Source organism: Heterodontus francisci, chromosome 20 (assembly GCF_036365525.1).
Source record: "Heterodontus francisci isolate sHetFra1 chromosome 20, sHetFra1.hap1, whole genome shotgun sequence".
NCBI classification, from domain to species: domain Eukaryota; kingdom Metazoa; phylum Chordata; class Chondrichthyes; order Heterodontiformes; family Heterodontidae; genus Heterodontus; species Heterodontus francisci.
The window spans coordinates 35,555,682-35,580,875 of record NC_090390.1 but is presented as its reverse complement, the minus strand read 5'-3'; the positions used below and the strand labels follow the sequence as shown (position 1 = coordinate 35,580,875).

Here is a 25,194-nt window from a genome sequence, read left to right as displayed (position 1 = left end):
AGGTTTTTTCCTATATATCCTATCAGTGCCCCTCATAATTTTGTATACCTCAATCAGGTCCCCCCTCAGCCTTCTCTGCTCTAAGGAAAACAACCCCATCCTATCCAGTCTCTCCTCATAGCTGAAATGCTCCAGGCCAGGCAACATCCTGGTGAATCTCCTCTGCACCCTCTCCAGTGCAATCACATCCTTCCTATAGTGTGGTGACCAGAACTGTACACAGTACTCCAGCTGTGGCCTAACTAGCGTTTTATACAGCTCCATCATAACCTCCCTGCTCTTATATTCTATGCCTCGGCTAATAAAGGCAAGTATCCCATATGCCTTCCTAACCACCTTATCTACCTGTGCTGCTGCCTTCAGTGATCTATGAACAAGTACACCAAGGTCCCTCTGACGCTCTGTACTTCCTAGGGTCCTACCATCCATTGTATATTCCCTTACCTTGTTAGTCCTCCCAAAATGCATCACCTCACACTTCTCAGGATCAAATTCCATTTGCCACTGCTCTGCCCATCTTACCAGCCCATCTATATAGTATTGTAATCTAAGGCTTTCCTCCTCACTATTAACGACACCATCAATTTTAGTGTCATCTGCAAACTTACTGATCATACCTCCTATATTCACGTCTAAATCATTAACGTACACTACAGACAGCAAGAGTCCCAGCACTGATCCCTGTGGTACACCACTGGTCACAGGCTTCCACTCGCAAAAACAACCCTCGACCATCACCCTCTGCCTCCTGCCACTAAGCCAATTTTAGATCCAATTTGCCAAATTGCCCTGGATCCCATGGGCTCTTACCTTCTTAACCAAGATCCCATGCGGGACCTTATCAAAAGCCTTAATGAAGTCCATGTAGACTACATCAACCGCCTTACCCTCATCTACACATCTAGTCACCTCCTCGACAAATTCAATCAAATTTGTTAGACATGATCTCCCTCTGACAAAGCTATGCTGACTATCCTTGATTATTCCCTGCTGCTCCAAATGGAGATTAATCCAGTCCCTCAGAATTTTTCCAATAGTTTCCCTACCCCTGATGTTAGACTCACTGGCCTGTAATTACCTGGTTTATCCCTGCTACCCTTCTTGAATAATGGTACCACATTCGCTGTCCTCCAGTTCTCTGTTACCTCTCCTGTGGCTATAGAGGTTTTGAAAATTTGTGTCAGTGCCCCTGCTATCTCCTCCCTTGCCTCACATAACAGCCTGGGATACATCTCATCTGGACCTGGGGATTTATCCACTTTTAAGCCCGCTAAAACAGCTAATACTTCCTCCCTTTCAATGCTAATTTGTTCGAGTATATCGCAATCCCCCTCCCTGATCTCTACACCAACATAAGCCTTCTCCATAGTGAACACAGATGAAAAATACTCATTTAAAACCTCACCTATGTCCTCCAGCTCCACACACAGATTGCCACTTTGTTCCCTAATGGGCCCTACTCTTTCCCTGGTTACCCTCTTGCCCTCAGTATACTTATAAAATGCATTGGGATTTTCCTTTATCTTGCCCAGTGGTTTTAAGTACCCCGTACACTTTCACTACTCCTCTAGGGCCTCTGCTGTTTTCAGTGCACTGAATCTGCCATAAGCCTCCTTTTTTTTCCTTATCCAATCCTCTATATCCCTTAACATCCAGGATTCCCTGGACTTGTCCTATCCTTCACCTTTACGGGAACATGTTGGCCCTGAACTCTCACTATTTCCTTTTTGAATGACTCCCACTGGTCTGATGTAGACTTTCCGACAAGTAGCTGCTCCCAGTCCACTTTGGCCATATCCTGTTTTATCATATTGAAATCAGCCTTCCCCCAATTCAGTACTTTTATTTCTGGACCCTCTTTGTCCTTTGCCATAACTACCTTAAATCTTACAGAATTATGGTCACTATCCCCGAAATGCTCCCCCACTGACACTTCTACCATTTGTCTGGCTTCATTCCCTCGGATTAAGTCTCTTGTCGGACTTTCTATGTACTGGCTCAAAAAGCTCTCCTGCATGCACTTAAAGAATTCTGCCCCTTTAAGCCTTTTGCACTAAGACTATCCCAGTTAATATTGGGGAAGTTGAAACCCCCTACTATTATTACCCTATTATTTTTACAGCTCTCTTTTACATATCTGCTCCTCTATCTCTCCCTGACTGTTTAGATGCCTGTAGTACACTCCCAGCCAAGTGACTGCTTTTTGTTTTTAAGTTCTACCCATATGACCTAATTTGAGGAACCTTCTAAGATATCATCCCTCCTTACTGCAGTAATTGACTCCTTGATCAACAGTGCAATGCCATCTCCTCTTTTACACCCTCGCCTGCTATGCCTGAAGATTCTATACACTGGAATATTGAGCTACCAGGCCTGCCCTTCCCTCAACCATGTCTCTGTGATAGTAGAGCTCTTGCCTGGGAGTCAGAATGTAGGTTCAGGTCCTATGCCAGAGACTTGAGCACAAAAATCTAGGCTGGCACTCCAGTGCAGTACCAAGGGAGTTTTGCACTGTTGGAGGTGAGTTGTATTTCCGGCATGGACCAAATGGCCTCCTGTGTTACTATGCCTCATACCCTCTTCTCCCTATTATGCTTATCTAGCTTCCCCTTAAATGCTAGATAATCTTGTTTGCCTGAAGTTTACATTTGTATGACCAAACAAGATGGAGCAGTGAATGTAATGAAGCATTATAGGTATTGTTTTTGGGACACAGGGAAATATGGTTGCAATATATTTAAAAGGAACACAAATCCAGTATTAGTAAAAATGTATGTGCAATTAAAATAAGGGGGATAAGAAAGGAGGGGGCGTGGCAATTTTGGTCAAAGAAATAATTACAGCTATGAGGAGGGATGATATATTGGAAGGTTCATCAGATGAGGCCATATGGATTGAGCGAACAAAAAAGGGGCAATCACACTGCTGGGAGTGTACTATAGACCCTCAGTCGGAGAAAGATAGAAGAGCAGATATGTAGGCAAATCTCAGAGCAATAGGGCAATATCAGTAGGGGATTTTAACTACCTGAATATTAACCGGAATAGTTTTAGTGTGAAAGGAATTGAGGGAGCAGAATTCTTGAGGTGCATTCAGGCGAACTTTTTTGCCCAGTATGTAGCAAATCCAACAAGAGAGGGTGCAGTTTTAGACTTAGTTTTAGGAAATGAAGCTGGGCAGGTGGAAGGAGTGGCAGTGAGAGAGCATTTTGGTGGTAGTTATCATAATTCAGTCAGTTTTAACATGGAAAAGGACAGAGATAGAACAGGAGTTAGAGTTCTCAATTGGGGCAAGGCCAATTTTACTAAACTGAGGAATGATTTAGCGAAAGTGGACTGGAAACAGCTACTTAGGAACATAGGAGCAGGAGTAGGTCATTCAGCCCATGGAGCCCGCTCCACCGTTCAATACGATCATGGCTGATCATCGACTTCAATGCTTTTTTTTCACACTATCCTCATATTCCCTTATGTCATTTGTATTTAGAAATCTGTCAATCTCTGCTTTAAACATACTCAACAACTGATCTTCCACAGCCCTCCAGGGTAGAGAATTCCAAAGATTCACAGCCCTCTGCGTAAAGAAATTTCTCCTCATCGCTGTCCTAAGTGGCTTCCCCCTTATTTTGAAATTGTGTCCCCTGGTTCTAGACTCCCCAAACAGGGTGAACATCTTACCTGCATATACCCTGTCTATCCCTTTAAGTATTTTGTAGGTTTCAATGGGATCACCTCTCATTCTTCGAAACTCTAAAGAATACAGGCCCAGTTTCCCTAATCTCTCTTCATAGGACAGTCCTGCTATCCCGGGACCAAGTCTGGTGAACCTTCATTGCACTCCCTCTATGACAATAATATCCTTCCTAAGGTAAGAGGACCAAAACTGCACACAGTACTCCAGGTGCAGACTAACCAAGGTTCTATACAATTGAAGCAAGACTTCACTACTCCTGTACTCATATCCTCTTACGATAAAGGCTAACATACCATTAGCCTTCTTAATTGCTTGAAGGTAAATCAGTGTCAGACATTCAAAGAGGAGATTCAAGGGGTGCAGAGTAAACATGTTCCCACAAAGAAAAAGGCTGAGACGGCCAAATCTAGAGCCCCATGGATGTCAAGGAGCTTACAGAGTAAGGCGGAAAAGGGAAACCTATGTCCGACACGGAGAACTCAATACTACAGAGAGCCGAGAGGAGTATAGAGAGTGGAGGGGTGAAATCAAAAAGGAAATTAGGAAAGCAAAGAGAGGGCATGAAAGAATATTGGCAAGCAAAATCAAGGTGAACCCAAAGATGTTTTATCAATATATTAAGAGTAAGAGGATAACTAAGGAGAGTAGGGCCCATAACAGACCAAAAAGGCAACCTATGTGTGGGGGGCGGAAGTTGTTGGTATTGTTCTTAATGAATATTTTGCTTCTGTCTTCACAAAAGAGGGGGAGGTTGCAGATATTGTAGTGAAGGAAAAGGGGTGTGATAAACATAGGGAGAGAGGAAGTATTAATGGGATTAGCATCCTTGAAAGTTGATAAATCACCAGGGGCAGGTGAAATGTACCCCAGGCTGTTAAAAGAAGTGAGAGGAAATAGTGGAAGATCTGTCCATCATTTTCCAGTCCTCACTGGATACAGGTGTTTAGTTTAGAGATACAGCACTGAAACAGGCCCTTTGGCCCACCGAGTCTGTGCCGACCATCAACCACCCATTTATACTAATCCTACACTAATCCCATATTCCTACCACATCCCCACCTGTCCCTATATTTCCCTACCACCTACCTATACTAGGGGCAATTTATAATGGCCAATTTACCTACCAACCTGCAAGTCTTTTGGCTTGTGGGAGGAAACCGGAGCACCCGGAGAAAACCCACGCAGACACAGGGAGAACTTGCAAACTCCACACAGGCAGTACCCAGAATTGAACCCGGGTCGCTGGAGCCGTGAGGCTGCGGTGCTAACCACTGCGCCACTGTGCTGGAGGATTGGAGAACTGTTAACAATGTACCTCTGTTTAAAAAGGGTTCGAGGGACAGACTGAATAATCACAGACCAGTCAGTCTAACCTCAGTAAGGGCAAATTATTGAAATCTATTCTGCAACATAGGATAAACTGTCACTTAGGAAGGCACAGGTTAATCAAGGATAGTCAGCATGGATTTGTTAAGGGAAGATCTTGTTTGACCAACTTGATCAAATTTTTTGAAGAAGTAACAAGGAAGATAGATGAGGCTAGTGTAGTTGATGTGGTCTACATGGATTTTAGCAAGGCTTTTGACAAGGTCCCACATGGCAGACCGGTTAAAAAAATAAAATCCCATGGGATCCAGGGAAATGCAGCAAGGTGGATACAAAATTGGCTCAGTGGCAGGAAACAAAGGGTAATTGTTGACAGGTGTTTTTGCAACTGGAGGTCTGTTTCCAGTGGCGTTCCACAGGGCTCAGTACTGGGTCCTCTTCTTTTTGTGGTATATATTAACAATTTAGACATAAATGTAGGGGGCATGATCAAGAAGTTTGCAGATGACACAAAGATTGGTCGATAGCGAGGAGGATAGGTGTAGGTTGCAGGAAGATATTGATGGTCTAGTCAGATGGGCATAAAAGTGGCAAATGGAATTCAATCGAGAGAAGTGTAAGGTGATGCATTTGGGGAGGTCAAACAAGGCAAAGGAATACACAATTAATGGGAAAATACTGAGAAGTGTAGATGAAGTGAGTGACCTTAGAGTGAATGTCCACAGATCCCTGAAGGTAGCAGGGCAGGTCGATATGGTGGTTAAGAAGGCATATGGAATCCTTTCCTTTATTAGCCGAGGTATAGAATCTAAGAGCAGGAAGGTTATGCTGGAACTGTATAATGCATTGGTTAGGCCACAGCTTGAGGACTGTGTGCAGTTCTCATTACAGAAAGGATGTAATTGTACTAGAGAGTGTACAGATAAGATTTATGAGGATGTTGCCAGAACTGGAAAAATGCAGCTATGATGAAAGATTGAATAGGCTGGGGTTGTTCTCCTTGGAACAGAGAAGGCTGAGGGGAGATCTGATTGAAATGTACAACATTTTGAGGAGCCTGGATAAAGTGGAGGTGAAGGGCCTATTCACCTTAGCAGAGAGGTCAGTGACTGGGGGGGCACAGGTAGTGATTGGTAGAAAGATTAGAGGGGAGATGAGGAAAACATTTTTCACCCAGAGGTGGCGGGGTTCTAGAACTTACTGCCTGATAGAGTAGTTGAGGCAGAAACCCTCGACTCATTCAAAAGGAGTCTGGATATGCACTATAAGTCTGTAAATCTACAGAGCTACGGACCAAATGCTGGAAGATGGGATTAGAAAGGGTGGATCATTTTTCATCTGGCACAGACATGATGGGCCAAGTGGCATTTTTCTGTGCCGTAAACTTTCTATGATTCTAAAATCTAAGGTTATCTGGATAAAATTGAGTTCATGTCAACCCTCTAAAATTTTGAAGTCATCTGTAGGCCAAAGTCTGTAAGAAACAGTGGCCACAATGTGCTTTTGGTGTGCAATGTTTGCATGTGATAAAGCCAAAGATATAGGAACAGATGCAAAGAAAAATTGTTGGTCACCAAATTGAAAGAAAGGATTATAACCTTGAAGAGGACAGAAAGGGAATGCGGCAGCCCTGATAAATGTGAGTGGAATATTAATGATTAGTGAATGCTTGTAAGTGAAGTGCATGAGATAATACTGCATCTTGATGTTGAATCATTGGGGACCAATACAACCAGATATTGTTTTACTAGTCCCAGTGAAAAATAATTTTAAAAATTGCAGTACTATATCAGGAGGCAGGAGTAGGAGATGTAACAAATCCAGAGAAACTACTCAACAAGTTACAATAATAAAGATAATAGGGCTGGCCAATTATGCAGGAGACAAAATAATTGAGGAACAGGTAGTCAAACATCCAGAGAAGATAGTTAGGATAAAGATAGAGGAATATTAAAGTCATTGGATATTTATTGCACAAAAAGTGGATAGTCACATGTGCCATAAGGAGAATGTCTACAGGATGGTGTTTTTACTTGGAGCTAGGATGACACACATTGACAAGAGCTAGTAAAGGAAGCAAGGAGCTAGCAGTAGTAGTCCATGTAGAAATCAATGACAGAAGAAACATTGTTTGGTTTGCCAAAATACAGGCAAACAAGTAACTGGGGATAAAGGTTGGAATAGGAGAACAGAAGTGTAGAAGAAAATGGATCCCAAATGAGCTAGATTAAAGAATGAATAACAGTAAACAAACATTAATAATGTAACAAATATACTGGAACCAGATATCAACAACAGATAGTGAGATGTAAATCTATGATAAGGGACATGTACATAACTAGTTTAAAGTTGTTGGGGTGAAATTGGTCTCAGCCTGTAGCACAAAATTGCTGGTAGTGAATCAGTAGCCTGTTTTACACTCCTTGGGCTAAATTTTACCAGCCCCTTGGCGCGGCAGGTCGGGAAGGGCCCGCCACATATTACTGGTGGCGGGGGGCCCCTGGCAGTAGGCCCTTTATTTAAATATTTAAATTAACCTTAAATAGAAGTAAATTAACTTACCTGCTGGCGGTGGCCGTCCCACGCCGATGTTACAGCCACCGCTCGCACCTCGCACTCCATATGGAGTTCCGAGGTGAGAACCTGGTTGGGGGGAGGAATAGAATTTTCAGGGCAGTGGGGGGAGAATGGCAAAACTGAATGCGATTGGGTGAAGGGATGATGGGAAGGGGTTGAAGGTTAAAGGAAAGAAAGTTGGAGGTGGGGGGGGGGTGAGTTGTTATGGCAACTTTAATATTTTTGGGGGGCGGTTAGGACAAATAAGACTATGATTATTCATTGAGGGAGAGGGGATTTGAAGTGTGCATAAGATTTTGTCGAAAATTATTTCAAAACATGCCACTTTAAATATTGAAATATAAGTGAAGGGCTTGAAGCCCTTTAAAAATGGCACCAGACGGTATTGCCTGGGACATGGGAGCCGCGATGATGTCATCGGGGGGCGACTGCTCCACCCCCTCCATTTAAATGAGCCCCCACGCGTTATATCGGTGGCACTTCCGTGTCGGAAGGCCGCCGAGTTCAAAGCGCGCCATCGCGGAGTGCAGGGCGCTAATAAAATTCAGGCCCTAGTGATTTTCCTCTTCATTAGTGATTAGTTGGCTCAAATCCAATGTTTTTTTTAATTCATTCACGGGATGTGGGCATCGCTGGCTAGACCAGCATTTATTACCCATCCCTAATTGCCCTTGAGAAGGTGGTGGTAAGCTGCCTTCTTGAACTGCTGCAGTCCATGTGGGGTAGGTACACCCAGAGTGCTGTTAGGAAGGGAGTTCCAGGATTTTGACCCAGCGACAGTGAAGGAACGGCGATATAGTTCCAAGTCAGGATGGTGTGTGACTTGGAGGGGAACTTGCAGGTGGTGGTGTTCCCATGCATCTGCTGCCCTTGTCCTTCTAGTTGGTAGAGGTGGCAGGTTTAGAAGGTGCTGTCTAAGGAGCCTTGGTGCGTTGCTGCAGTGCATTTTGTAGATGGTACACACTGCTGCCACTGTGCATCGGTGGTGGAGGGAGTGAATGTTTGTAGATGGGGTACCAATCAAGCAGGCTGCTTTGTCCTGGATGGTGTCGAGCTTCTTGAGTGTTGTTGGAGCTGCACCCATCCAGGCAAGTGGAGAGTATTCCATCACACTCCTGACTTGTGCCTTGTAGATGGCAGACAGGCTTTGGGGAGTCAGGAGGTGAGTTACTTGCCTCAGGATTCCCAGCCTCTGACCTGCTCTTGTAGACATGGTATTTATATGGCTACTCCAGTTCAGTTTCTGGTCAATGGTAGCCCCTCGGATGTTGATAGTGGGGGATTCAGCGATGGTAATGCCATTGAATGTCAAGGGGAGATGGTTAGATTCTCTCTTGTTGGAGATGGTCATTGCCTGGCACTTGTGTGGTGAATGTTACTTGCCACTTATCAGCCCAAGCCTGGATATTGTCCAGATCTTGCTGCATCTCTACACAGACTGCTTCAGTATCTGAGGAGTCACGAATGGTGCTGAACATTGTGCAATCATCAGCGAACATCCCCACTTCTGACCTTATGATTGAAGGAAGGTCATTGATGAAGCAGCTGAAGATGGTTGGGCCTGTAATGGTCAAAACATTTGCTTGCACATAATGGTCTACAAAATTTAGGGAGGTGCCATCCTGCAATATGCTGGAATTGTGCCTGCTGCAGTAGGCTGCCACTGATTCGTCTGAGTTTCAGGGACTACAAGAGGAGCAGTTTGGATGCGGTGGAGCAGGGGGTGGGGGTTACCCCACCCCCATCCAAATATGCTGGCAATGCTAGCCTGCCTCAGATATATACATTAAAGTGACCCCCTATTTTTAAATGCATCTTGCTGGGAACTTTATCATGTATAACAACATATATTGCCACTTCTTTGTATCTTCACGTCATGGGAGTATTCACTTTAATTTTCTATGGGGGTTATGGCTGCTAGTGTCCATGCTGTGCCAGTGATGATATCACTGCAGATTACTATAGAGCAGCAATAAACTTTCATCTCCAGGATCTATTTTAGTATCAGTTGTATTAATGTATGAATATGATACCATTTTCACAACAATGTTATGTTAATAATTGGCCTACTCGAGTATATGTTATTTTAGTACTGAACAACCTTTCAGCCATGAAAGTGACAATGGGGTGAATTTTACAGCCCCCACCCCCCCTGCCCCGATGGCAGGGGTCATGGCGTAAGGAGCCGGAAAAAGCTATGGGCCTCGCTGCTGGGAAGCCCGGCCCGAAATTGCCAGCGATGGCAAGGCTTCATGGTGGCCCCCCGCTGCTCAGTGACGGGGGCTAATTTACATATTTAAATAAATGTAAATTAACAAAATAATTACCTGCTTGTTTCCACCTTCTGTCTCACTCTGATATTGGTGACAGTGGCAGGCACTCTGGGAATCCAAAGGGGGACACTGGTGGGGAGGGGGAAGCGGGTAAGATTTTCAGTGTGGCTGGGGGGAGCGGCCTCAGTAATTTGATTGGTGTAGGGGATGGTGGGGAGGGGTAAAGATTAAAGTTTGTGAACCTTGTGGGGTGTGGGGGAAAGTCAGGTGCACAAGCTAAGCATTTTGAGAGGGAGAGAGGAGGAAAGGGCAAGGAATTAAATGTATGGTTGTTGGGGGGTGGGGGGGTGATGGTGGGAGACGGGCTAGATCAATAAATTTAATTTTTTGAAACACATTTCCCTTTAAAGATTTAAACGTACCAATAAGGCTTGAGGCCCTTTAAAAATGGCATCGGCGCCTGCGCCACTGCCGAGGACAAACTGCCCGGCCCATCCATGGCACTGGCGGGGCGGGGGTTGGGGTTGTCCACCCCGGACATTTAAATGAGCTGCCGCGTTCAATATCGCGGCCAGTCCACAAGGGCAGACTGCCATTTTTGGAGATCGGCAGTGAGCTTATAAAATCCAGCCCAATGCCTTTTACTTTTTGTTAACTGCTTTTAGAAAGACCCATCTTCGAGTTTTCATGTAATGTCTTCATTTGGGAAGTCATTTTAATACAATCTTGCACAAGCCTATATGGCATCCTAAACAGGCACGAAGCACAGTAACATTGCATATTAGTGTAGACAAGATTTAAGGATTATGAGCTAATCTTGTTAATGTGTACTGCCAAAAAGTAATAGATTAGTATGCATACTTTTGTCTGAGTCGCAAGGATGTCCCTAAATTTCCCTTATTCAGGGCTAATAGCTGCTGGAGATTCCATCCCATACACAATTAGCCTAGCACCTTGGCATGAAATGATCACATATATTTCATCACCTCTGTAACCTCCAGCCCAAAGATACAGCACCATTGTAAAAAAAAAATCTTTTTACACACTTCAGCAGCTTGCCTACAGTTCAGCTTGAGACCACATATTGTGAAAAAGTTCTTTGGTGGGAATTCTTAACAATCGTTAACAGTCATTCAGACAAATTGAACAGCACATTCACAGAGGGGCCATGATGTCATACCACCCATACATCACTGAAAGGAAGAAAATAAAATAAAGAAAAACTCTGTTATCCTTCACATTGTATCATGAGGCCCGAACACGTGAGAATATTGTTAAACAGAAGACAGATGAGCGAATGCACGTTTTAATGCATGACAACTCCCAGAGCTCGATATGCAAGTAAAATTAGTGGTACTAAATAAAAACAGCAGCCTGTGTGCATAGCTTATAGACTCCAAATTAAATGTGCTGGAAGGATCCACAACTGACATATAAAACATACATTTTTGATACTTCTCTAGTGGCAGAGCTTTTATGGTGGTGGCACAGGTCAGAAAATTGGGTCACTGACTCCCATGACACTCTGACTCTGATACTGTATACTCAATTTTCCAATTCGGGTTAATGAGCTGAGCAAGAAATCTACATTGCAGAAATGTGCAAGCCTCACGTAAGTTGGCAATTTCTGTAAATGAAGTCCTACAGCGTTTCATTACTTCGGGCAACACTTTGTCCACAATATGCACCTTACCCATAAAAACTTGTGCATGATAGGGGGCTGGCCGGGTCTGCTTTGCAGTGTTTTTTTTTGAAGCAAGGCTGCTACAGTTCAGTTACTGTTGAAGTCCAGGTTTTTTCTTGCTTGCCAGTGAGCATATATTTACTCATGCATTGCACATCTTGCACTTTTATTTCCATCTATATTTCTGTCTTTTTGCTGACGCCTTCCATTTGTTCAGTAACACCTTCCAACGTCCTTCCCAATTACTGCACTACAAGTTGCACCCAAGTTCTCTGCAAGAACAGTAAGCCTGTATACAAAGGTACACTTACCTCGGCACTTCTGATACCAGCAAACAACTTCTTTTGTTCCCGGGTGCAACAGATCTGGGAGACTATTCACTTGAACTCGACTACATCCACCCATGTAGGTTGAATCTCCGTTTTAACAGATGATTGACTTTCAGCTCCAAAGAGGGTCACTGCCTTTTGTTGCAACTCTCACAGTGGGGCCTTCAAAGAATTAGGGGCAAAATACTGGAGTCTTCCCCATTTCCTTCGTTGTACACATTTTGGGCACAAAACCATGTTCGATCTCCACCTAACTGCAACACTCCTTCACAGTACTAAACTCATCATCTCGCTCAATATAGGTTTCAGAATTCAGAACATAAACACAGCATTATTTTAAAAACCTCTTAAATCTCCTCAGCCTTCTCACATCCAACACCAGGTATACAAGAGGAACACAATACTGTTTTACTTGTTCAGCTCACCACCACCTTCTCAAGGGCAATTAGGGACAGGCAATAAATGCTGGCCTGGCCAGCGACGCCCACATCCCATGAATGAATAAAAAAAATCCTTTGTCAGCTACCAGTAACCAAAACTGTGAATTCCATTATTTATATTGTTGCGACTGAGGCTGGAGTAATACACTGTCAATTCAGTCCCATTACTTCACAGGTCACAGCATATTATTAAAGTTTCCCACCTACCGGAAATAGCCAAATTAAACACTTTATTAACCCTCAGAATAAAACACACCAAACCAGGTATCTTTAAACAAATTAACTATTAATAAACCAGATCTTAAACAATACTGAGATAAATCTATGTCTGAAAAGACTTTATAACTTCTTATTCCTCCTAACCCTCATGCAAACACACATACATTCAAAAACCAGCGGTTAACCGGTTCTGAAATGATGTTTTGAATACGAACGTATGAATTAGGAGAAGTAGGCCATTCGGCCCCTCGAACCTGCTCTGCCATTCAATATCATGTTTGTGTTTTGAATTCCACACTCCCATCTACCCTGATAACCCTTGCCTAACAAGAATCTAAATATTATGTAGAAAAACTACTAAACCACAAGTTGTCATAAGTTGCCATGTGGTAGAATGTGTAACTTCTGTACAAAGAATTTGGGTTGTAGCAAGCAGCAGCAGTGATTCAACGCTTGCATAAACTGAAAAATGTGACTCTGGAATAGAGAACTCGCTTAAGTTTGAGTATGGATAAAAATTTCTGAGAAGTGGCAAGAAAGCTACATTAAAAAAATTAGGGCTATTTCTTAGGAATAATAAAACAACTGGGTTGTAAGTCTTGGCGGGTTACGGTCCCAGTTTGGTGAGGTGTCCCAGAGTTGAATAGTCAGATGCCACTCGAAGTCTCCAGGTGAGTTTGGTGAACAGTCTGTACTAGATAGGCATTCACGGTACTTCGGCTGCAGTAAACGTCACATAGCTCTTTCAATAAGGAGTATAACAGGTCTAACTCACTTATGCCTAACATCTTTTAAGACCCATAATTTGTTTGTGGGTATATGTGTGCAAATAGATTACAACGCAGGCCATTTGGCCCATCAAACCTATGCTAGCTCTCTGGAAGAACAATTTAGCTAGTCCTATTATTTCCAATTCCCTTTCGAAAGCCACAATTGAATTTGCTTCCACCACCCTCACAGGCAGTACATTTCAGATCTTAACCACTCGCTGTGTCGATTTCAGTTCTATTGCCAATCACCTTAAATCTGTGTTCACTGGTTCTCAAACCTTAAGTCAATGGTAACAGTTTTTATCTACTCTATCTAAACCCCTCAGGATTCTGAACATCTGTCATGTCTCCTCTCAACCTTCCCTTCTCCAAGGAGAGCAACCCCAATTTCTCCAATCTATCCATACAACTGAACTCCTGCATCTCTGTAACAATTTTTGTAAATCTTTTCTGCAACCTCTCCAATACTTTTGCATCCTTCCCAAATTATGGTAAAAAGAGATAAAATATCTCAAAACATGACATGACATCAAGTAGTCAAGTATGGTCACATCCTGCAAACTCAATGGGTTTCTCAATTAAATTACAGAAACGTGCTGAGAAATCTTTAGCTCGTAGGGAGGCATTAAAAAAAAAAATTATTCAGCTTTGAATGAGAAGGAAACTCTGGGGAAGTTCTTCCCCATTTTACATTGAAGAGTATGAGGAAAAAATAGGCTTTTTAATGACAAACGTTGAATAATTATCACTAAAGACTCAATTGTTAAGTTTTTTTTTTAAGCGAAACAGGAAACATCCCAGCACAGCTCCATTGATAACAATGGGAGTCACAAGTTTAGACCTGTCTGAACATGGACACAGTATGCTGACCCCAGAAAGTCATCTTGGTGCAGCAGAGATTTCAAACAGTAATATACAAGTTTTAAAAAATGGTAGCTAATAAAACTGAGAATGTTTACTGGAATATAATAAAGCTTCTGCTGTCAAATACCTTATTCTGCAATAGCAGTCAAATTTTTTTCAACATTTTCTTCCAGCATAAAGGTGGTGCGGATATGATTGAACAAACTACTCCCCATAAAAGGTGGCGTGGGTATATTTAAAATAAGTACTACCCAAGACTTTGCTTCCCCTTTAACAGTACATGTCTAAAGTAAAGGCTATGTGGTAGGTACAGTAAGGTTACATAACACAGGTAAAGGTCAATGCTAGTAAAAGACAGCTTATTTTGGGAACTGAGCTTGTTGCATCACGAACAATGAGAATGAAGCTTGAGCTGTTTCTAACAAGCATTTAAACATTAAGCATTAATTTTTAGATGTAAAGAAAATAGAACAGGGAATATGGCAAAGCAGAAGCTCATGTGGAAATGTAGAATACTTTTGGAGATCAAGCGACACCATCTTGGTACATCATTTTCTCAAAAATGTCAAAGCGAATAGCCAAAGCTAGTTTTTTTTCTGAATCTTTCATGAATAATTGCGTTTAAAACAAAAAATCATACACAGAACTATGCCCATATGTGGCAGTACCACTGCAAAGCTTTTTAACTGAAAATCTCGCCACAGAGACAGCTAGATCTCTTAGCGAGACATCGTAGTCAGCAGCAAGCACCCTTGCTTTGCCATTGAATGAAAAAGCCAGACCATTGTAAATGTGGTTGACCTTTTTGGTGCAAGACATTTTTAATGAATAGATTCCATTTATTACACAATGATCCTGTAAAACTGTATTAAAAATATCACTTGAAATTAAATCCTCAAAGCGCTGGAGATTTGTCGATATACATCATGAGAGAGGACGGCTTCTTCAATGCAATTAAAACAGCAAGTCAAAACTATATACAATATATACACAGAGTCAATCATGGCCCTATATTTCACTATGCCCTACTGAATATGAGTAGCCAATTTCATGTATTATGTTCATTAATATGGCTACTTCATAGCAGCCCTTACATAGCATGTTTTGGTTTTCAAAGGTTACTCAAAACCTTGTTTTCTGGCATGGTGATAGCTTCAGTCAAACAAGACTTGATTATAGGTTAGTTAAATTTGTAATGTGCCACTGCATTAAGAATACATTCATATTACATAAGCATAAATAAGTTACTGAGCCAGTACAAAGTTCTTATTTACAACTGTTTTACAATGAGAACATCACGTAACTTGTTCTAGATTCTGTGGAGATTGAGTGTCAAGATATGTCATGGTGAAGTACAAACAAAATCAGTATTCAGGTGCATCAATACAATTATTTCAACTAACTGAATAAGTTTACACTCAGCAAATATCAATTTTCTTTTGGAATGGTTTCTACTAAAGTGCTGAAATATGAGAAGGCAAATTCTTAGAAAAGGTTATTAAAAAAGCCATGTGGATTACACAATTAAAAGATCAATGATAGTTGTAAGATTTTCATCTACAAAAAATACATATGTAAATTTGGAGTGTGTGTTGGATCTGTTGCTGTATATCCTGTATAAATACCAAATCTTGTCATGTGCACACTTCTGTATCAATCAGTAGGGTTCTCTGGCTTCACAATCTGATAAGTTATCAAATATTCTGGGTATGCCTGGCAGAAGCAACAACAAAAACAAAGCTGAAATCAATTTTAATGGTATACTCAAAAAGCTTCAGCTTAAATTAACCAGACAACATTTTTAAATAGGAACCACAGTAAAGACTGGCTCAGGTATAAAATTAAAATATGACCCAGGCCTGACCCGACACCAACCAACCCAAACCGGACCAGAGTCCTTTATTTTTTTTTAAATGCCCGACCCGACCCGAAAATAACAAATATATTATTGAAACACATAAAGATCGTAGATTAAAATGAAAACAATACGAAACAAAACAGTACAGTCCAGCCCAACCTGATCCTGAATGCTGGACGCAGAATACAGACCTGGCCCAACTCCGACACGTGTAGTCAGGTTTGGCAACCAGGCTTTATACCACAGGATCAAACACATACAGGACCAAAGGACAAACAAAACCAAAGGACTCCAGGAATCCTAAATTCACGCTAACCCAAACTTAACAAGCCAACAGGAGTGAAGAAGCAAGTTTATGAACTTTTAATTAAAATAAAAGCCTGCACTGTAAAGAAAAATGTGCTTTTTAATACAATATGCCTTCGGTAAGACGACAGATAGCATTAATCTGGGAAGAAAATCACACAATTTTACTAAACTCACTTATATAAGCTCAGTTTCCCTTAGGGTGCAATGTTGCTGTGAAGCAGTTTTGACTTTATAGACAAACATGTGTATCGAAAACATGCGTCAAAATTTTAAGCGACATTGAAGCAAAATGGAATAAGACCCTCTCTTAGGATTAGAGCTGCATACATAAGAACATATGAATTAGAAACAGGAGTAGGTCACTTGGAACCTCAAGCCTGCTCTGCCATTCAACAAGATCATGACTGATCTGACTGTAACCTCAACTCCACATTCCCACCTACCCTTAATTATCAAGAATCTATCTGTCTCTGCCGTAAAAATATTCAAAGACTCTGCTTCCACTGTCTTTTCAGGAAGAGTTCCAAAGACTCATGACCCCTCCAGAAAAAAATTCTCATCTGTCTTAAATGGGCACCCCCTTATTTTTAAATAGTGACCCCTAGTTCTAGATTCTCCCACAAGAGGAAACAGCCTTTCCACATCCACCCTGTCAAGAGCCCTCAGGATTTTATGTTTCAATCAAGTCACCTCTTACTCTTCTAAACTCCAACAGATACAAGCCTAGCCTGTCCAACCTTTCCTCATAAGACAGCCCGTTCATTCCAGTTATTAGGCCAGTAAATTTTCTCTGAATTGCTTCCAACGCATTTATATCCTTCCTTAAATAAGGAAACCAATATTGTATACAGTACTCCAGGTGTGGTCGCACCAATGCTCTGTATAGCTGAAACATAACCTCCCTACTTAGTTGTGATGTCCATTAAGAATGGTTTTTCATGTGCTTTTCATTTCTGCATGCTTCATAAATGATTTACATATTTGAAGCAAGTTTAGTTTCCTTTCTTTGTCCCATTCCCAAATGAAACATCTAATTAAAATAAAGCTAACTGCAAATAATTTCTATGGCATCAGAGAAATACACTTTGCTATAATACAAATATATTTCTTAAACACACCTGTTCACCTCTATAAATGACATACTCTGCCAATGCTAATCCATTCACACTGGGCCGGCCAGTAACAGAATGATGACCAGGAGGAGCATGAGCCATTTTCATTGCACTGAACTGCAAAAATGATTTGCCTAGTGTAACACGGCAGAACACCATTTGCCTGTTAAATAGAAGGACAGGAGAATGAAACAGAAAATCAAATAAAAGTAGTTATTAAATCACTGCAGTACTTGGAAAGCATTTCCATGGACTTCTGAGTGTATTTACAAAGCATGAGTTTCATTACAGGTGTCTATTTTACTTTAGAGCTGTCTATGTTACTATCACTGAATGTTTGTGCAATCAAAATAGCAGATGCTTTGGATACAGAGGATCAGAGGCAGATCATGCTTCATACTCATGACTTTTAATAGACAAGAGTTATTCGCCGAATGGGATAACATTTCAAGTTTTGCACTTCAGAAAGTTTGGGAAAAAAAAACATGTATTTACAAGTATCCCAGTCAAGTTATTTACTATGCCCTAGTTGAAAAGTGGGTGAAATGCTGCTCTAGTTCCCTTGATGAAGAAGTTACACAGACTTGCTTTTATAAAGTGTCTTTCATAACCACGGAATGCCCCAAAGCATTTTACAGCTGATGAAGTACTTTTAAATGTAGTCATGGCTGCAATGTAGGAAACGTAGCTGCCAATTTGCACACAGCAAACTCCCACAAACAGCACTATAATTTTTTTTTGTGATGTTGATTGACGGATAAATACTGGCCAGGACAACAGTGATAACTCCCCTACTCCTACTTTAAAAAGTACCATGGGATCTTTTACGTCCCGAGAGGGCAGACAGGGCCTCAGTTTAACATCTCATCCAAAAGCTGGCACATGGAGGAATCTGAATGGAACCCCCATTCCAACACTTTGTGGCATGGTGTCTTTTATGCCACTGATTTGTCAACATTTACCTTAGACTTACATGAGTGCTTGAAATTATGCTAGTTACAAATCAATTCTTGCTTCAGTATGATCTATAGTTAAAGGGCAAAAATGTTCATATCACTAATGGAATCAGGATAACAAAATAAAACATTACAAAACTCTGAATAAACTAGCACTGTTTCCCAACTCAATTTTCCCCAGTAACTGATAAAACATTTAGTAGCACACTCAAGATTTATGTCACACAAACTAAACACATTCACACAAAATAACAAGAGTTTCTTCTACTTAGAGGAAAGTGGACAGAAATAAATAGACCTTACCTATGACAAATGTAACAGGACCTATCTTTATGTATTGGACAGCCAGTACCACCACCTATTCCATAAACATACTGGTTACTTTTGGACGAATTTTCGGCAAAATATATGCCAGCTCCAAACATTCCTCCAATGTAAGCATGTCTTTCATCAAAACCCTTGTGAATTATAGCATTTACAAAAGGAGAACCTAGGAGAGGACAAAAGTTACATTTACGATACAGACCAGAAACCATTATAAACTCCCCACTAATGCACCTTCTCTTGGCTATCATTCAAAGCCATATGAAACCTGTGGTACAGTAATCATATACAGATTCTTTAATAGAAAAAGAGCTGAAGCAATACATTGTGAATCAGCAGTTGCAGTATCTCATGTTATATTGTAAGGTAATACAGGTGCACAGTTACAAAAGTACCAAAAGTTAACTTATACTAAAAACATTTATGCAAGTTATACTTCATTACGGTCAAGTCTACAAATTACTGTCAGGGCACTGATCTACACTAGTCAGGTATCAACTAAGGATAAACAAAAAGTTGGAAACCTGCTGGATTGCACATAATTTTTCTGGTTTCACCTTGTAGGCTATTTTAGGTATACAGTGGACCAGGCACTGAAAAGGGGGAAAACACGATTCTTCTTAAATCAGTGAGGCAGTAAAACAGATGAACTAGTAGAGGAAAGGCAAGCACAGATGTTTACTAAGCAAGAAAGAGTGAGGAGAAAAAAAGTTATTCACCTAGTGCTGGAGTCAAGATGAGACTAGTTCGCCCCCCAAAACCCCAGAAGTGCTTAGAATACAAAACAGGGAAAGATGTCACAGGAGGCATGCAGCAGTCACGTAGTGCAGTCCTCGATATGGCTGACTCGTATGCAAGGCCCAAGGAGATCTAGGGTTACCAGAATCCAAGCAGCCAGTCAAGCACACTTAGGGCTGAATTTTGTGCCTATGGCGGGGCTCCCAGCCCTGGGCCGGAAAGGCGGGGGGAAATCCTGCCTTGGCCAGCTGGAACCCCGTACCACCATCCCACCCAAACCCCAGGAGTGATTCTATGGGCCGGAGCCAATTAACAGCCCGGCACTGGGATCCCACCTCCAAGAGCTGCCAGCCAACTAGAGGGCCGGCAGCTCAGTAGTATCGGCAGCACCACCAGGAGCGGTGGCCACTGTTGGTACTTCAGAGGCCTTGAACCTGGGTCCAGCGCTGAAGATCTGGACTTCAGGTAAGTGAGGTAGGGTCACCAGGGCCAGTCTGGCAGACCCTGGCAAGGAGGGGTTGGGGGCATTTGTACGGCGATGAGAAAGATCCAGGGGTGCTCTGTGGGCCACAGATTGCTGACAGAGGAGGGCCCCCACCCAAGCCTGCAGGGAGATTGCCTCGTCTTACTGGGTGACAGCCTCAATTGGCTGCTGGGCGGGAAGGCCTTCTTCGGCCTATCTAGCCCCTGATAAAATTGCATCGTGACGAGGCAGCGACGGGCTGTCTACCCCTCCCACCGCAATTCAATGGGTCCCCACTGCCTCCGAATCAGTCTTGGTGGGGGGGGGGGGGGGGGCCATAAAATTATAAAATTCAGCCCTTAATCTTTCCACAACATTTCCTAGAAGTGGTAGATTAGACAATGTCTGAAACAAAAACTTAGATTCATAGAATATTTTTCATGACCTTGTGATGTTTCAAAGCACTTATTAGCTAACTAAGTACTTCTGAGGGGTAGTGACTGTTGTAATATGGAAAACACAGCAGCCAATTTAAACATAGCAAGGCCATACCAACAGCAAAGAAACAAATGACCAATTAAAAACAAAATGCATTAGTTGGGTGTTACGATCCTGTAGTTTTTTCCCCCCGGGAAGAATGCGGTATGCCTTTAAAGCTGGGAAAAGGAGCCGTACTGCTTTAAGGCAGCAGGCTCCAGAAGTTGAGTCAAAGAATGCATTTTTGTGGCCCCGGGATACAGCCATACGGAGACTGCGATTCAAAGGGTGCATTCTCCTTGCCTTGGATACAGTCACTCGGACTGAGCATCGAGAGATACATTTGTTACAATTTAATTTTGAACTGGCATATAGTGCAAATAGACTGTTCTAGGAGAAAAAAAAAAGAGCTACATGTTAGCACCTGAAAGGAGAGCTCTCAGATCATTTAAACTGAAGGAAGAGAATTTAGTCTGTTTACTTATTATTCGCTCTCAAAATTCTAAAAAGTCAAGCCAAAACAGAGATCTCAGAATTAAACTGAAGAAAGGGGAATTAGACTGAGACAATCTTTAATCCCTCAAAAATTCTAAAGCCAAATTGATTCATTAAAAAGTATTTGCAAGTTGTTAATTGTAAAAATTCATCGATGGAGAAGGAAAGCAACAATTTCGACTTCGGGATTAGACTATAGATCTGTGGAGGGACGGGATTGAATTAACAGTGCGTTTCTCCCACCACAATCAGAATCGTATATTTTGATTGGGGGCTTTGACTGGAGCGGTCGGTCGTAATAAATATTAGCCAGGAGACTGGGAGAACACCCCTGCACTTCTTTGAATAGTAGTGTGGGATCTCCAGAAGCTGGCCGAGCGTGTCTACCCTGAGGCACAGTGTGGCTTTCGAGCAGACAGATCGACCATTGACATGCTGTTCTCCTTTCGTCAGCTACAGGAGAAATGCTGCAAACAACAGATGCCCCTCTACGTTGCTTTCATTGATCTCACCAAAGCCTTTGACCTTGTTAGCAGACGTGGTCTCTTCAGACTACAAGAAAAGATCGGATGTCCACCAAAACTACTAAGTATCATCATCTCATTCCATGACAATATGAAAGGCACAATTCAGCATAGCAGCACCTCATCAGACCCCTTTCTTATCCTGAGTGGCGTGAAACAGGGCTGTGTTCTCGCACCAACACGGTTTGGGATTTTCTTCTCCCTGCTGCTCTCACACGCGTTCAAGTCTTCAGAAGAAGGAATTTTCCTCCACACAAGATCAGGTGGCAGGTTGTTCAACCTTGCCCGCCTAAGAGCGAAGACCAAAGTATGGAAAGTCCTCATCAGGGAACTCCTCTTTGCTGACGATGCTGCATTAACATCTCACACTGAAGAGTGTCTGCAGAGTCTCATCGACAGGTTTGCGGCTGCCTGCAACGAATTTGGCCTAACCATCAGCCTCAAGAAAACGAAAATCATGGGACAGGACATCAGAAATGCTCCATCCATCAATATCAGCGACCACGCTCTGGAAGTGGTTCAAGAGTTCACCTACCTAGGCTCAACTATCACCAGTAACCTGTCTCTCGATGCAGAAATCAACAAACGCATGGGAAAGGCTTCCACTGCTATGTCCAGACTGGCCAAGAGAGTGTGGGAAAATGGCGCACTGACACGGAACACAAATGTCCGAGTGTATCAAGCATGCGTCCTCAGTACCTTGCTCTACGGCAGCGAGGCCTGGACAACATATGTCAGCCAAGAGCGACGTCTCAATTCATTCCATCTTCACTGCCTCCGGAGAATCCTTGGCATCAGGTGGCAGGACCGCATCTCCAACACAGTAGCCCTCGAGGCGGCCAACATCCCCACCTTATACACACTACTGAGCCAGCGGCGCTTGATGGCTTGGCCATGTGAGCCGCATGGAAGTTGGCAGGATCCCCAAGGAAACATTGTACAGTGAGCTCGCCACTGGTATCAGACCTAACGGCCGTCCATGTCTCCGCTTTAAAGACGTCTGCAAACGCGACATGAAGTCCTGTGACACTGATCACAAGTCGTGGGAGTCAGTTGCCAGCGAATGCCATAAAGGCGGGGCTAAAGTGTGGCGAGTCGAAGAATCTTAGCAGTTGGCAGGAAAAAAGACAGAAGCGCAAGGGGAGAGCCAACTGTGTAACAGCCCCGACAACCAATTTTTTCTGCAGCACCTGTGGAAGAGTCTGTCACTCTAGTATTGGCCTTTATAGCCACTCCAGACGCTGCTCCACAAACCACTGACCACCACCAGGCGCTTACCCATTGTCCCGAGACAAGGAGGCCAAAGAAGTGTGGGATATTTTACATCCACATGGAAGGGCAGATGGGGCCTCAGTTTAATGTCTTGTCTAAAAGACGGCATCACAACAGCTTTGCACTCCATCAGTACTGCAATGAAGTGCCAGCCTATATTGTGGTTAACTTTCTGGGGTTTGAACTCAACCTTCTGACACAGAGACAAGACTGCTACCGTTGAGTCAAAAGGATCAACACTGCTAACTCAAGCTACCACCATTCCCATACTTTGTAACAGAAAAAATAAATAGACTACACATGATTCAGTTCCAATCTGGAGTGCCATGGAGTAGGGGACTCAATGCATGTCAAGCAAAAAAAAAATAGTGAGCATTTTCTTAAACTTTTCTCATACTATGGACCGTCAGCTGTAGAGAGCTCCATGGCTTCTACTGAATACAAGTTGGTGTCGATTGCGATTCAGAGCGCGCTACAGGTGATCATTTTCTATATGCAATTTTTTGTCGCGTCTGCAATGCTTGTGCAAATGTGAATGGGTTTCCAGGAACCTTTTTTCTAGACCACTTTTGAGATTTAAGTACTGATGGCAAGCTATTTTACAAATCCATGTGCTGCAAGAAATCATATAACGTAGAAAAACTACTAAACCATAAGTGTCCTAAGTTGCCATGTGGTAGAATGTGTAATTTCTGTACTACATAGGATTTGGGCTGTAGCAAGCAGCAGCAGTGATTCAACATATGCATAAACTGAAAAACGTGACTTTGGAATAGAGAATTCGCTTAAGTTTGAGTATAGATAAAAATTTCTGAGAAGTGGAAAGAAAGCTACGTTCAAAAAATTACAAGAATGTGCAAACAGGACATGCTTACTGACACAACTTGGGTCGTTTTGAACCAGCAATACCAAAAAATTAGAAAATGCTGGAAATACTCAGCAGGTCAGGCTGCATCTTTGGAGAGAAACAAAGTTAATGTCACCAATCTGAAACGTTAACTCTATTTCCCTTTCCACAGATTCTGCCTGACTACTGGAAATATTTTGTGTTTTTATTTCAGATTTCCAACACCTGAAATATTTTGCTTTTGTAATATCAAATATTTGTTTAATTGTGCAGAATGACAGCTTTAATGTAGAAAAGTTCGAAATGAATGCAGACCAAGGTATGGACCAATAGAGGTTGCATGACACGACACGACTGCACAGTAAAATTAGAGAGATGGTGTCCCATAAATTCCATATTTAAATGACAACATATTGATTTTTCTTATGGAGAACAAAAGAAAATATTTTGCTTGGGGAGCCAGAAATAGTTTTTCTGAGGAAAAGTACAGGGAGAAAGGAGAACATAAAAATTCTCACTCCAAGTTAAATATACTTCATGGGATTCCAGTATGTGTTGCTTACCATGAAACAGCATTCTTTCATTTGAATGGTTGTGATTTTCTTCAGACACTTCTTTCCTTCGGTGTGTATACCTCTCCCAGAGTCTTTTATTACATACCCTTTGAATCTGAAATCATTTTCTGGTGAGTTACCAATGCCAATTTAACAGTTAAAAACCAAAAGCAGAGGAAAACATACAACTAGGAATGCAGTACCTTCAAAAAATTGTATTTATTAAAAACTCCTCCAGCGTGACCACCATCCCGATGCTCTCTCACTGTACTCTGCATCTGTAAAATGTTCATAAATAATTAAAGGTATAACCAGGGAAGGCATGCAAATAAACTGCACTGTATATATTAAGTGTACATAAAAAATGCACAATCACCTCTTCCTCTACAGATTGGAACTCCTTATCCTCTGGTAACAAATCAATCAGAACTGTACCACTGCTGGAAGTGTTTAAAGTTAGATATGGGTTGATGCCTGTGTTTTTAAAGAAAAGGAATTAATTACTTTTGATGATTTGTGCACTTGACATTTGCTTCCAAGCTGCATTCCTTCCAACATCAGAGTCTACCCCTCTTAATTCAAAGTTACTTAACACAATTTATCTTATAATTAATTCTGCACCAAATTTCAACTTTGCTGCATTATTTACGATGCTCAATTTAAACTACTGTATAATTCTAATTTATTTGCATAAAAATTGACATGACAGATTAACAGTAGATTTTGTTTCAACCTTTTTAATAGAATACAGATGTGTGTATTACATATCAGAAGACGACGACAGGTTATACAAGGGGGAGGGGTGGGACTAAGGGTAAACAGATGGCATTAAATATTTCAAATTCGCTGTGCACATTTCATTTTTGCCATATTTCTAAAATTAGATATAGATCACATGCAAAAAAGCAGCAACACAGCAAAATCTTAATATTAAATAGAACTAGTAAACATGAAGGGATGGAGCTAAGGACAGGATTTTATTATGTTTGCAAATGCATCAATCTACAACTGTACAAACAACTGTCTACTTGGGGTACTAAGTATTTAATTAAAAGTCCATTATGAAAATTAACAGCCCAACGTCATGTTC

At 41.9% G+C, this 25,194-nt stretch overlaps 1 protein-coding gene across 4 annotated transcripts in view; it reads right to left on the bottom strand.

The window, feature by feature from the left end:
* Window positions 1-14,972: 14,972 nt before the first annotated feature.
* The window catches only part of LOC137380569 (poly [ADP-ribose] polymerase tankyrase-2), a 104,041-nt gene continuing 93,819 nt past the window's right edge, over window positions 14,973-25,194 (bottom strand). For all 4 annotated transcript variants that reach the window (XM_068052598.1, XM_068052599.1, XM_068052601.1 and 1 more), the window contains 6 exons: window positions 24,481-24,578; window positions 24,308-24,382; window positions 24,114-24,219; window positions 18,714-18,900; window positions 17,461-17,617; window positions 14,973-15,888 (listed from right to left, as the gene is read on the bottom strand). In XM_068052598.1, coding sequence (XP_067908699.1) covers window positions 15,829-15,888; window positions 17,461-17,617; window positions 18,714-18,900; window positions 24,114-24,219; window positions 24,308-24,382; window positions 24,481-24,578 — 683 coding nt within the window. In that variant the 3' untranslated portion in view covers window positions 14,973-15,828. The remainder of the gene's footprint in view (window positions 15,889-17,460; window positions 17,618-18,713; window positions 18,901-24,113; window positions 24,220-24,307; window positions 24,383-24,480; window positions 24,579-25,194) is intronic.